At 40.2% G+C, this 12,665-nt stretch overlaps 1 protein-coding gene across 6 annotated transcripts in view; it reads left to right on the forward strand.

The window, feature by feature from the left end:
• Positions 1 to 12,333, forward strand: part of iqsec2b (IQ motif and Sec7 domain ArfGEF 2b) — a 57,583-nt gene extending 45,250 nt beyond the window's left edge. For 2 of the 6 annotated variants that reach the window (XM_043246090.1, XM_043246094.1), the window contains exons 4-14: positions 1,045 to 2,087; positions 2,219 to 2,380; positions 3,078 to 3,200; positions 3,457 to 3,623; positions 3,794 to 3,933; positions 4,108 to 4,233; positions 4,376 to 4,475; positions 5,035 to 5,196; positions 5,632 to 5,829; positions 6,743 to 6,813; positions 8,231 to 12,333. In XM_043246090.1, the coding sequence (XP_043102025.1) occupies positions 1,045 to 2,087; positions 2,219 to 2,380; positions 3,078 to 3,200; positions 3,457 to 3,623; positions 3,794 to 3,933; positions 4,108 to 4,233; positions 4,376 to 4,475; positions 5,035 to 5,196; positions 5,632 to 5,829; positions 6,743 to 6,813; positions 8,231 to 9,628 (3,690 nt within the window). In that variant the 3' untranslated portion in view covers positions 9,629 to 12,333. The remainder of the gene's footprint in view (positions 1 to 1,044; positions 2,088 to 2,218; positions 2,381 to 3,077; positions 3,201 to 3,456; positions 3,624 to 3,793; positions 3,934 to 4,107; positions 4,234 to 4,375; positions 4,476 to 5,034; positions 5,197 to 5,631; positions 5,830 to 6,742; positions 6,814 to 8,230) is intronic. The other 4 variants (XM_043246093.1, XM_043246092.1, XM_043246095.1 and 1 more) reach the window with 4 other exon arrangements.
• The last annotated feature ends 332 nt before the right edge of the window (positions 12,334 to 12,665 follow it).

A 12,665-nucleotide genomic window follows, 5' to 3' on the forward strand; every position in this document is an offset into this window, starting at 1 on the left:
GGGACAACTTTATTTACCTTGAAGACACTAATATAACCTACTCTAAGGTTACAACAGTGTCCCTGGGAGAGTACCTATAATGCCAGGAGAGTACACGAATGGTGAGCGACGGTCATACTAGTTGGTTTGGTGTGTTCCACTCGTCATCTCACATCAGCCCAATTCAGCTTGTTGAATCAGCATTGGGGTCGTTGTGGGAAAGTGAGAACTCTGATTGGATGCATAGTTTCAGAATGAGTCAGAGAAAGGTGGTACAAATAGAAGACTCTTCTAATGCTACGTGATCTTACCCAAGCATTCCAATATGTGAATCTTATCATAACAATGTGAGCTGCTTAAAATTTTTATAAAAAGTTATAAACGTCACTGATATTCAAAATGGAAAGCAAACACTGCTTTGTTTACATTTCATATATCTGCTCTTATCTTATATATCTTTGTTTTTGTTTCTCCGTTTGAATGATTAATATTTACTATTGATAGCCGCTGATATAGACAGCTAACTCCTCTCTTTAGTTTGCCACCCACTGTAGTGTGTGTGGTGGTTTTTGTGCACAGTTTTTTTGTAAGACGCTGCCAATGCGAAGCAAGTTGGTTGTCATTGGCTTTGTGTGTCCTGGCATTTAAAAGTACAACTTTGTATTTTATATACCAGCCTAATCTCATAGCAATTCGAACATTTTTCACAAGGTTATTCACACGATTTTCTAAATTGTCAGTGAGGGGTAGACTAATGGTCGGGATTAGGGGTTATACTAATTCCTATTCATTTTTGTGAAAAATCATATGCATTTCACAAGGTGGAAAATTCTAGGAATATCTAAGTAAAGACCACCCCTAACCCCACCCCTAAACATTCATAGAAAACGTACAAAATAGTATGAATTAGCCACCTCATAAAATATGTATGAATTGAGATCATGCTGGTAAATTATCTGCAAAGTTTTACCTTTAATTGTTCTCTCCCAGGGACACTGTTGTAGCCCTAAACATAACATTGTTTTGTACAGTTTGTCTGACAGTGTCTGTTTCTTTGTACACAAGGTGAAGTCCTTGGCTGACTCCATTGATGACGCCCTAACGTGTCGGCCACGCCGAGATGATTCCCAGGAAGGTATAGGGGACGGAAGTGGTGTTGTTGATGACTTTGGCGAGTGCATATGGAGCAGCAACAGCCACGTATCCTTACGGAGAGGTCTTGGAGACAGGGATCGAGGAGGTACAGGGGGCTTGAGCATGCATGAAGACAGCACAGCCACCTCCTACAGTGATGTCACGCTTTACATGGACGATGGTCTACCCTCCTCGCCGCTTTCTCTAGACCGGGCCCCTAGCAGCACAGACACTGAGTTCTGGGGGGGTGTTGGAAGCGGGGTAGGTGGTAGGGAAGATAGCCGTGACACGGAAGGAGGAGGAAGCAGCAATAGTCGCCGAAGCACACCTTGCACAGAATGCCGTGATTATCGTTTAAGGGGAGGTCACTTACCATTGCTCACGATTGAACCACCTAGTGACAGTTCAGTAGACATGAGTGACCGCTCAGACCGAGGCTCCCTTAGCAGACAACTAGTCTACGAGCAGGACTCAGCAGGAGGGTCACCTCAAGGGACACTAAAGCACAACCCAAATGCTCGCTCAACATCCTCAACAGCTGCACAAGGACAAACACGTCCCGCTAGCCGATCAATACCGTCACATATCCCACACCACATGGCTCACCATCATCACCACCACCACCATCATCATCACCACCAGTACCCCGATACCCCTTCGTCCTCTTCCTCCCCTCAACAACCCCCAACCACACCGCTCTCATCCTCCTCTTCAGCACCACTGCCCCCTGGTGGTTTGGAGCAACAGTGCTGCTCAGATGGTGATAATGACTCGTTGAATTCCACCACAAACTCTAATGAGACAATTAATTGCAGCTCAGGCTCCTCTTCAAGAGATAGTCTGCGGGAGCCCTTGCCCCCATTAGGCAAACAGACCTACCAGAGAGAAAGTCGGCACAGCTGGGATTCTCCTGCCTTTAACAATGACGTAGTGCAGAGAAGACAATATCGCATCGGACTCAACCTTTTCAACAAGTAAGAGAAAATGAAACACTTCCTCTTTTACACAACACTCCCATTTAATAGCAAGCTAGCGACATTACAAATCAAAATGACTGCATCTGTTTGAAACAAGATTAAACTATGCCGATGTTTTTGAACTGCAGGAAACCAGAAAAGGGTATTCAGTACCTAATTGAGAAGGGCTTTGTGTCAGACACACCAGTGGGCATTGCTCGCTTTATCCTGGAGAGAAAAGGCCTGAGTCGCCAGATGATTGGAGAGTTTCTTGGAAACAGGCAGAAACAGTTCAACAAAGATGTATTGGAGTGAGTACATGATAAATCCTCTAAGAAAGAAAATAAATTGTTAAATGGTTTAGTCTTTTAGAAAATGACAAATGTTTAAATAACGTTTCAGAAAGGTTATCTTTGAAAAATATGAAATTGTTAACAACTTTTCCCAGCTTTTTCAATCCTCAGTTAACTCATACTGAGTAAAAGCATACATTTTAGATAAAGTAGACAATGTAATACAATTAATTTAATTTACCTTTTCAGGCCAAGGACTAATTAATGGATAGAAAGACTGGGGACCCTGTGGCATAAATTTGTTAAATTATATACTATATTTTATGTAGTAATATTAATAACACCTCCGTTTTCATAAACTAAAATGTATCTCTGGACTATTTTAAAGATACGTGCAGTCACTCATCATAAAATATGTCCATTTCATTGTTTTGTCTCAAGATGCACACCATTAGTGTTTTTATCTAAGGCATGTTTATAAAAGCTACTTAAATTTCCCAACTGAACTATTGCTTAATCCTGGCTTAACCTAAGCCCTATCTTTGAAACCAAGCCTTAATGTATTTACTGTCAGGCTTAAGGATGCTTAAAATACAAAGCCATTAAAGGCACAGTAAATAAAGACAGGCAAATTTTGCCTTTTCTTGATCCACATATGTTTTGGTCTGAGCATGAATAGATGTGTAACACTTCATTCCCTACTGTTTTTTCTCAGTTGTGTCGTGGATGAAATGGACTTTTCGGGAATGGATCTCGATGATGCCCTGAGGAAATTTCAAGCACAGATTAAAGTCCAAGGAGAGGCCCAAAAAGTTGAAAGATTAATTGAGGCATTCAGGTATGTTAATATGCTTAAATTCACATTCGTTAAATTACATGAGAGGCTGTGGGTTACAATGATTCTAACAGAATTAAGGGGCCTTATGTAAAGAAAATTGCTGATGTATGCTCAGAGATGCACAGAGTTGCGCGGCAACAGCGCCATCATCACACATGGCTCACTCCATCAGATTTCAGATCTGGAACGATGTGTTTATAAAACATGTAAATATTTGCACTCAAACACTATTTCTATCTCTGCGTCTGTCTTGCAGTCAGAGGTACTGTGTTTGTAATCCAGCACTGGTAAGACAGTTCCAGAACCCAGACACCATCTTCATCCTAGCTTTTGCCATCATCCTCCTCAACACAGACATGTACAGCCCCAATATCAAAGCGGAGAGGAAGATGAAGCTGGACGACTTCATAAAAAACTTGAGAGGTGGTGTTCAAATCTCTCTTAAACTTCACACACTGGCACTTGCATAAGTGGGCAACCACAAACACACTCTCAACCTGCTCTTAAATGTTGCATGTAATTGTCAGGGATTTTGCGAGTACACTAAAATTCCCTTCTTGTGTGCATGTTATTTTTTTCTCTCTCTTTCTCAGGGGTGGATAATGGTCAGGACATCCCACGTGACTTACTGGTTGGAATCTACCAGCGCATTCAGAAATGGGAACTGAGGACCAATGATGACCATGTTTCTCAGGTCCAGGCGGTAGAGAGAGTAATCGTGGGAAAGAAACCAGTGAGTTCTAATGAGACGTGTTTTTGAAGTTAGGAATCTTTTTGAATCAGAATCTTTGAGGATAGTGAACCTCTGAGACCTGATTTGTTACTTTGAAGTGTTCTGTCAGTGTGTTGACCTACTTTAATGAATTTCTTGTTCCAAAATAAGTGTAAACATCTCATCTTTGTGTAGGTTCTGTCTCTGCCCCACCGCAGACTAGTGTGCTGCTGTCAGCTCTATGAAGTCCCCGACCCCAACCGTCCTCAAAGGTCTGGAGTTCACCAGAGAGAGGTCTTCCTCTTCAACGATCTGCTTGTGGTAATGTCAATAACATATATCAATTATCCATGCATACAAAATGAATTTGTCTCAAGTGTTTTTTAGCAACATCTATTCAGTATGCCTGTGTAAGTTAAAATTTAAATTCTTAGTTGGTATTTTTCTGTTATTACATTGCAAGGTTACAAAGATCTTCCAGAAGAAGAAAACCTCCGTAACGTACAGCTTCAGACAGTCCTTCCCTCTAGTGGAGATGCAGGTTCACATGTTCCAGAACTCCTGTAAGATTTCAAGTTGGTTACTTTTTGTTTTTCTTAGTTTTTGAGTTTAAAAAGTCTTTTATGCTCACCAAGACGGCATTTATTTTCTCAAAAAATACAGTAAAATGTAAAAAATCAGAAATAATGTTAAATCATGTTTATATTTAAAATCATTGTTTTCTATGGTAATATATTTTGCACTATAATTTATGCAAAGCTGAATTTTCACCTTTTAGTGAATCCTAAGGCTTTTGAACAGACTACTATTGATAGTATTTTTTTCCTACTATGGAAAGTCAATAGTGACCCAAAACAGCCTAGTTATAAACTTTATTTAAAATATCTTCTAAAAGTTTCTCAGCGCCAATGGTCATGGAAAACCTAGAAATATAGAGTTTTAATATTTTTAATTATATACCTTACAGAAGAATTTTCTATAGCAAATATAAATTGTATTGGTTTTATGCTACTCTGAAACACAGTGTAAAACTATTAATATACTACCAAAAAATATTGATAAAATTTGGGTGTGATTGCTATTACCCTAAATATAAACATGATGTTTCTCTCTCTCCCCCAGACTATCCTCATGGTGTCAGACTAACGTCAGCTATCCCCGGCGGTGAGCGTAAAGTTTTGATTGTGTTCACGGCCCCTAGTCAACAGGACCGTACACGCTTTGTCAGTGATCTGAGGGAGAGCATTGCTGAGGTCCAGGAAATGGAGAAATACAGAGTGGAGTGTAAGTACAGCGCCCTCTGCTGCTCTCATAAATCGACTACACGTTATTCTAGCGCTCTCTACTGGTGCTTTACTACAACATTGACATTATAGATTTTCCCTATATTAGTGGTTTTCAATCCTGCTCTTCACACTGCTCTGCACATTTTGCATGTCTCCCTTATCTGTCATATACTCATTTAAGTTCATGGAGCTCTTTCGTAATAAGTCGATGATCTGAATCAGGAGACATTCAAAATATGCAGAGCTGTGGGTCCCCACAAACAGGTTTGAAAACCACTGCCCTAAATGGTCTAAACCATGACTCATAGTAAACATAATAAAAATGGCACATCGTAAAATAGGTTTTAGGGTGCGTAGAGACAAATTACTTAAAGCTGGCAATGTTTTGCCTGTTTAGGACTAGGTCTAATGTTTGTTTTTTGTTCGTGTGCAGCTGAGTTGGAGAAGCAGAAAGGAGTAATGCGGCCCAGCCTGCTCACCAACAGCATTATGGCTGGAGGAGTGGGTGGGGTCAAGAATGAAGTGGTGAATGGCACTATGGGAAGGCCTAGTCTGGATGACAACTATTCACCAGGAGAGGGCCTCAAACGTACTGCTCTCAGCTCCTCACTGAGGGACCTGTCTGAATCAGGTGAGACACTTTGGTGTGACTGCCAACCAATTTATTTATGATCATTTATTATCATACTACATCGGGGGCAAATGGTATAACAATAAAAAAACAACTATTGTATATAACAAATTATATAAAAAGTATTTATATGACTCTGTTTTTTTACATTTTCAAAAATCATGTTATCGTGTTATTTTTACCTGAATTAAAAAATCCCACTGCAGTTGAGATTAATTGGAATGCACAATGAAAAAAAAACATTTTTATCTGTTTTTGCAAATAAATGTTGCATAAATTAAATCCTTTTAATTGACCCATATACAGTATATTTAAAATTAATATATATATATATATATATATATATATATATATATATATATATATATATATATATATATATATATATATATATAGGTTAAATTAATTGTGATTTTTGTTTTTATTTTTCTGAGCCAAAAATAAATATCACACATTTACTACATTTACTCACAAATATTTAATTCAGTATAACAACATTTTTTGACATATTAACAAATCAATTATGATACATATAAAGACAAATTACTTTTATACTAATTAGTTGTAATTAATTGTAATTATATTTTTTTAAATTTGCCACTATCCACTATCCTATCCTAAAACACAATATAATTTAATATATATATAATAGTTTCCTTATTCTCTTATATATTTTTAGTATGTAAAAATATGACAACGTAACATTATTTCAAGGTAATTTTGACATTATATTCTCAAAAACATATTTATATATATATTTTTATATTATAAAACATATATTAGGCAAAATTTTAATTTTTTGGGTCAGTCACCAACACGCAAGTACAACTTTTTAATAACTCTGACTGCCATTACACTCACACACATACACACACAATGCAGTTGTGACTGACATCTGCTAACTGGGTAACAGGGAAACGTGGCCGCAGAAACAGCGTTGGTTCCCTTGACAGTACAATGGAAGTAAGTCTGAGTGAAGCAGAGGTCTGTATCTTTAGCTTTAGTCCCCAAACCCGAACCACCCGCATGTCTGCCTGGAATTCCCACACAACACACGGCGCCATCTTGCATGTGTCCTGACCATAGACACAAAGACATGTGTGTGCATCTTGTGTTGACCATGTGTGGTCTGTGGAATGTTAATGTACATGTGACTGAGGCGATGAATCAATAACATCAGTCATTGAGACTGCATGAGAAGATCTGAAGTCATTCGGGACATTGTTAAACATCTTATAGATTTTACTCCACAACATCAGGACTGGAAGACATCTCATTGACCCCGACTTAACGCATGACATTGACATATGTCAAAATATGTCTTTATTATGTTATGGTTTTTGGTGCATTTTGTTGTTTTGGATGAGGTTTGTGTATTTTTGTTTGGTATGTGCAGTGCTAAGCATGAACCAGTGACTTGTGTGGTATCAGTTCTGTTGATTTTTATATTGAGGCCTACTTTATATTAGGTGTCCCTCGTAATTCTAAGCCGATATAAAACCAAAATAAACATTTATAATGCACATACATGGTTTTATTGTACTTGATTCATACACATGAAACAACATTGACCAAAGACAGCTTCTGTAATAGTGGGGACAAGCAGTTAATGACAGTAGACTGGGTGCCACTTACTGGTTCAGCAAAAAATCAATAATGAGGTAACAGATATTGAAAAAAGTATTAAGAAGTAAAACATATTTATTTGCGTTTTTATTTTACAATCACTATCTGCATAATTGGTGCATTCTATATTGCAGTTCTATTGTTTGCTTATTTATCAGTATTTTTAAATTATTGTAGTTATTATCAAATTGTGAATTATTTCATCTTTAATCATTTATCAATATCATAGCTGTTTTATTGATTTCTTAATTATTAATTTAATCAATCATTTTAACGATTAATGTAGTATTTAAGGCCCGTACAATAATTTTTAATTTCCAGTAAGCCAGTGACCTCCTCTTTTTTTCGGTTCTGATTGATTACAGAAGTAGAACGGTTTACAATGCTGTTTCATTTTGACTTTAATGCCAGCTACACAAAAGAGTAATTTCCTGTTAGCACATTACACAAAATACAAATGAAAGCCCACTTGAACCTAACTGGCATTATTGGCATTCGGGACACGTAATAGATAGTCGGATGCATGTGTTCGTGTTATTATGTTCTGATTTATAATGCTGACAGAATGTAGTTTCATTACCCTAATCAACTCACCCCTGTTTTTCCTCCCCACCCACTGAAACAACCATTCTCTCCGTATCCTTTCACTATGCTTCTCTTCTCTTACTTATTTATTGCCTGCATTTCTTTCCTTTGCGCACTTTCCTCTCCCGAACCCTCGTTTTTTGGCTCTGCTCTCTCCTTTCCTCCTTTCCCCCAACTCTCTTTGTCTTAGGGTTCCATCATTAGCAGTCCGCGGCCTCACCAGCGTTACCCAGTAGCCACTGTGCTCCCGGGATGCTATGGAACAGAAGACTTCCGGCCTCACCGCCCCATCCTGAGCCCCGGAGTGGGGGTGGGGGGTGGGCCGGGGCAGCAACACACACCTGCGGTGGTGACTGGCGCTGGGCCAGCCTCCAGCAGCACCGAGAGAGGAACGACTGGAATGGGGACTGGGAGCACCAGCAACAATACCGGATCCTTCCTGGGCTCCCTCTTTGGGGGCAAGCGTTCCAAAGCCCCGGGTCCTATTATCCCCCCGGGGCCACCCTACCCCGCCCCTGTGGCCCCGCCGACTACAGGAGGGCCGCCGCCTCTGTCCCCGTCCTCGCTGTGCCCGGGAGAAGCCGGGGGCCCTTCCAAGATCCAGGCCCTGCACGCCCAGTACTGCCACACTACCAGCAACAGTGTCAGTGGGCAGCCTCCGCCCCCGTACTACCACCACCACCGCTTCCATACGCAGACCGTACCCTCGTCTGGTCAGCAGGGCCTCCATACTCTTCAGCGGGTCACCTTGCCACGTCGGCCGCACCCCAACCCCTCCGCGCACTCCCCATACCAGCCGATCTCCCAGCATACTTTGCAGGGTCGCTACGGGAGCATGGGCAACATGGGCTCCGGCCTCCCTCCCCCCCTTTCTCCTCACTCCCCGCTCTCCCCTCACCCGCAGTTTGCGCTCTTCCACACGCAGCCCTCACACTCGGCCAGAGGGGGCGCCATCAGCAAGCCGCCCCTCACGCTGTCGCACTCGCAGCCGCACCCGCTCGCACACTCCCATCCCGCCCACGTGCACACGCCGCACCCAGCCTCCCACCCCGCGCACCAACCTCACTTCGTCTTCGCCAGCCCGCCTCCTCCGCCCTTCCCTGCTCCCACTCAGCCGCCTCCAGTCTCCGCGTCCGCCACTGTCCACCACGCGCCTCCGGCCGCCCAGTATCTGCCCCAGTATCCACCGTTGTCCTCCATCCCCTCCCCACTCCCTTTACCCCCTTCCTCCCCTTATCCCTCTTACGCCTCTCTCCCCTCTCCCCCCCCAGCACCAAGGCCCCCCTTCACAGGCCGGGGGGCCGCAAGGGCCCTCGTCGGCTCAGACTGGAGCCGTACCTGGGGGGACGGGCACGGTCGAACGCGCCAAATCCAAACCTACCAACCGGATCAGCACGGTAGTGTGAGCCGGGGGAAGTCGCGAGGCTGGGGGTCGCTGAGGGGTCCTTTGGTGGTTGGAGGCGGGACCGCCGCGAGGCTGGAGGACGCGGGTGGAGGCAGGGCCAAAAGCGATAGCAACACCAGCGGGAAAAAGAAACGCAGCCTGCTAAGACTCTGCTACTTTCACCTGCGCTTCCCTCAAGTGTAACCGAAGAAGTGACTCACCGAGGAAAAACAGCACGCGTACGTCATACCGTTATAGTTGGAGGCTCTCAGGTAGATCGTTGCTGTGGGATAAATACTCGACGACAATAACGAAAAACATTCAGGACAGTTTACTTTCTTTTCGGTTGTTGTAGGTCATTGATTTGCCGTTCCAGCCAGACCCCTTCTTAGCCACTTCTCTTTAAATCCCATATTCACACAAGAAATAATTGACTAAAGCACATAAGGGGGTCACAGATGTGTGGACGTGCACATCCAGACACAGAGCTGTCCACATTCTTGCTTCAGCTGCATATAGCCATAAAGTTAGGGTAAAGCGGTTATTGGAGAAACTGTTCACCCGAGAACCTGTTTAGGAAACGTGAAGACCAGAGACCATATGAATAATGCTGTGCTGGATATGAAGATCGAAGCACAGTACAATGATTTCATACGTTCCACTAATCATAAGTCAATAGCATTTGTAAGATGCAATAATCTTTTCACTAAATTGATGTCCGGCTTCTACTCGCGAAATAATTTTAAATGCTCTATTGCTCTTTTTGTACACATCTATAACAGCGGTATATTTGAGTGTTAACAGAGATATATCTACAAAGCAAATATCTTACACCCGGTATGAGTGTTTGAAGTATGTCAGTATTGGCCTGACCTCTTCCACTACTGAGTCTAGTCAGCTGTAAAAAGCCTTGTACTGTATGTGGACGTGCTGTTTGTAACCATCCTAGAAACACTGTCCATCAGAATTATTAACCTATGTATATAAAATTATATGAAATTTTAACACAAAATTATATATCAGTAATGTTATATGACACTTCTGTCTATGAACTTGTTCATACCTACAGTTGCACCAATACAAAAAGATACGTAATTGCGCTGATTTTGCTGCACAGATTGTTTATTAATGTCAATTTTATGTTAAATTCAAAGCATTGTGCCTGAAAACATTTTCTCGTGGCAGCATTATTTTAGTTTGCTCCTTTTGGATGATGAGCGTTATCATCCGTGTCTAAATTCTTTTTCACGTTTCTAGTAAAGTTCCAGTGAAGTTGTCAAGGCCCCCGAATGTGAAAACAAGAGGCACTTTATAAACAAATGTTTTTTTTTCCGAACTCTATCAAATGAATACAAAACCATTTTCCAGCTGAAGTATTTTTATCTACGAGGGCTAATGGCACAGTGTGAAGGAAACATTCCTCATGAGATTGCTGCCTCTCTCTTTGTCGTCAGTTTTCACATCTAAAATGCCTGTTATGCAGCGTCCATTGGGTCCCTGCATTAATACTGCCAGTCATACTTTACAAGGTGTTTTTGATTATATTTTATGCTGTTATATGAATGTTTGCTATGAATTTCAATTTTAACGAATATAACTATTCTACTTTTATGTTTTAAAAATGTTATAAATTTGACAAAATACCAGAGATGCTTGTAAATAGAAAAGGTTTTCTCATGCTTTGACATTCAACAGTGAAGTGTCAAGGATGTGTTTTATTGTTATCGATGCTTTTTATGGACAAACACACTTGTCTTTACAAGTGTCCTTGAATGTTGGAGACTTTGTTATGGGTATTATTTTTTATTTCATTTAACTTTCATTTTAAACAAGTTGTGTACCAGTCATGATGTTTTTGATTCAGCTTTGTGTGCAGATGATTTTTGGTTTGAGCAACCAGACGGCCTGTTTCGACCCGATAAAAACATAACTCCGTGCTTCCTCTTTTATTCCTCTGTATGAATAATTGAGGAGAGGAACGAACCAATCTAACTGAATGATCACATTAATACCAGGAGTAATATGAGAAATCAAGGTAATTTAGCCTTAAGCAAGGCCTTAGTGTAAGTACTGCTTGAAGTTTTTGTTTGTGTGGATGCATAATGTGCTCTCAAGTGCAGTTATATATTTCTGGACTGGGCTTAATGCAGATGCTCAGTATTATTTGTCTTGATGTGATGCTCAGTTATTGTGTGTAAGCTATTTATGCCCTTTTGCTACCCTTTCAAAATGCAATCTCTTTATGTATGCTAATTACAAAATGATCAGCTCTCCATCGTACTAAATAACACAGTATAAGTGGAAATGGGGCTCCAGTTACATGGTTACATACATAGCAAGATGCCAGTGAGAGACGAGAGAGAATATAAAGATTAGAAATCCATAACTTATTAACTGCATTTATTTTATTTGATTAATGATACCCATAATCTTTTTCATTAACTGTCCGTCTTCCCGCTGTGAATTTTATTGCATGAGTATGTCTGTATTTACTGAGCTCTGTAACAAACTGTACATAGACTGTCACAGTAAGATTTAATATTGACAGGAGAATGGGAAGTGTCAAAAGTGTGTGTATGAGAGTGTGTGTGTGTGTGTGTGTGTGTGTGTGTGTGTGTGTGTGTGTGTGTGTGTGTGTGTGTGTGTGAGTGGGTATGCTTGTGCGAATGTGTATGTGACATTCAGTGTAGATGATTACTGCATATTTATTTTGATCCAAGACAATTTTATCTGTAAACTTGTACAAGTGTGTATGTCAAAGCAGATTGAAGTGTAATTTTGAAAAAAAAAGGTATATGAAGTCATCTTATTTGTGTACAGATAATATATGAAATTAAGCAAATTCGGAGAGATGTGAATATTTATTGCCTAATATTATGAATAAAAATATATAAAGTGTCCTGACACAACTCATTGTTCTGTGTATCTCATATATAAACAATTTCTTCAGTGAAACACGAAACACAGATCCTAGTGACTGACAGTCTCAATCACTATTCACTTTTATTGTATCTCTTTTCATGAAATTGCAATCATTTTTGGATTCTTCCAATTATGTTTTGGAAATGGGCAAATACTGTAAAAAAAAAAAAAAAAAAAATTAATTAAAATATATATATATATATATATATATATATATATATATATATATATATATATATACACACACACATACATACATATTTTTTAATTAATACCTAATTAATTCAAATTTAATTATGATTAGTTTAAATACATTTTA

This window comes from Puntigrus tetrazona, chromosome 8, assembly GCF_018831695.1.
Source record: "Puntigrus tetrazona isolate hp1 chromosome 8, ASM1883169v1, whole genome shotgun sequence".
NCBI lineage: Eukaryota > Metazoa > Chordata > Actinopteri > Cypriniformes > Cyprinidae > Puntigrus > Puntigrus tetrazona.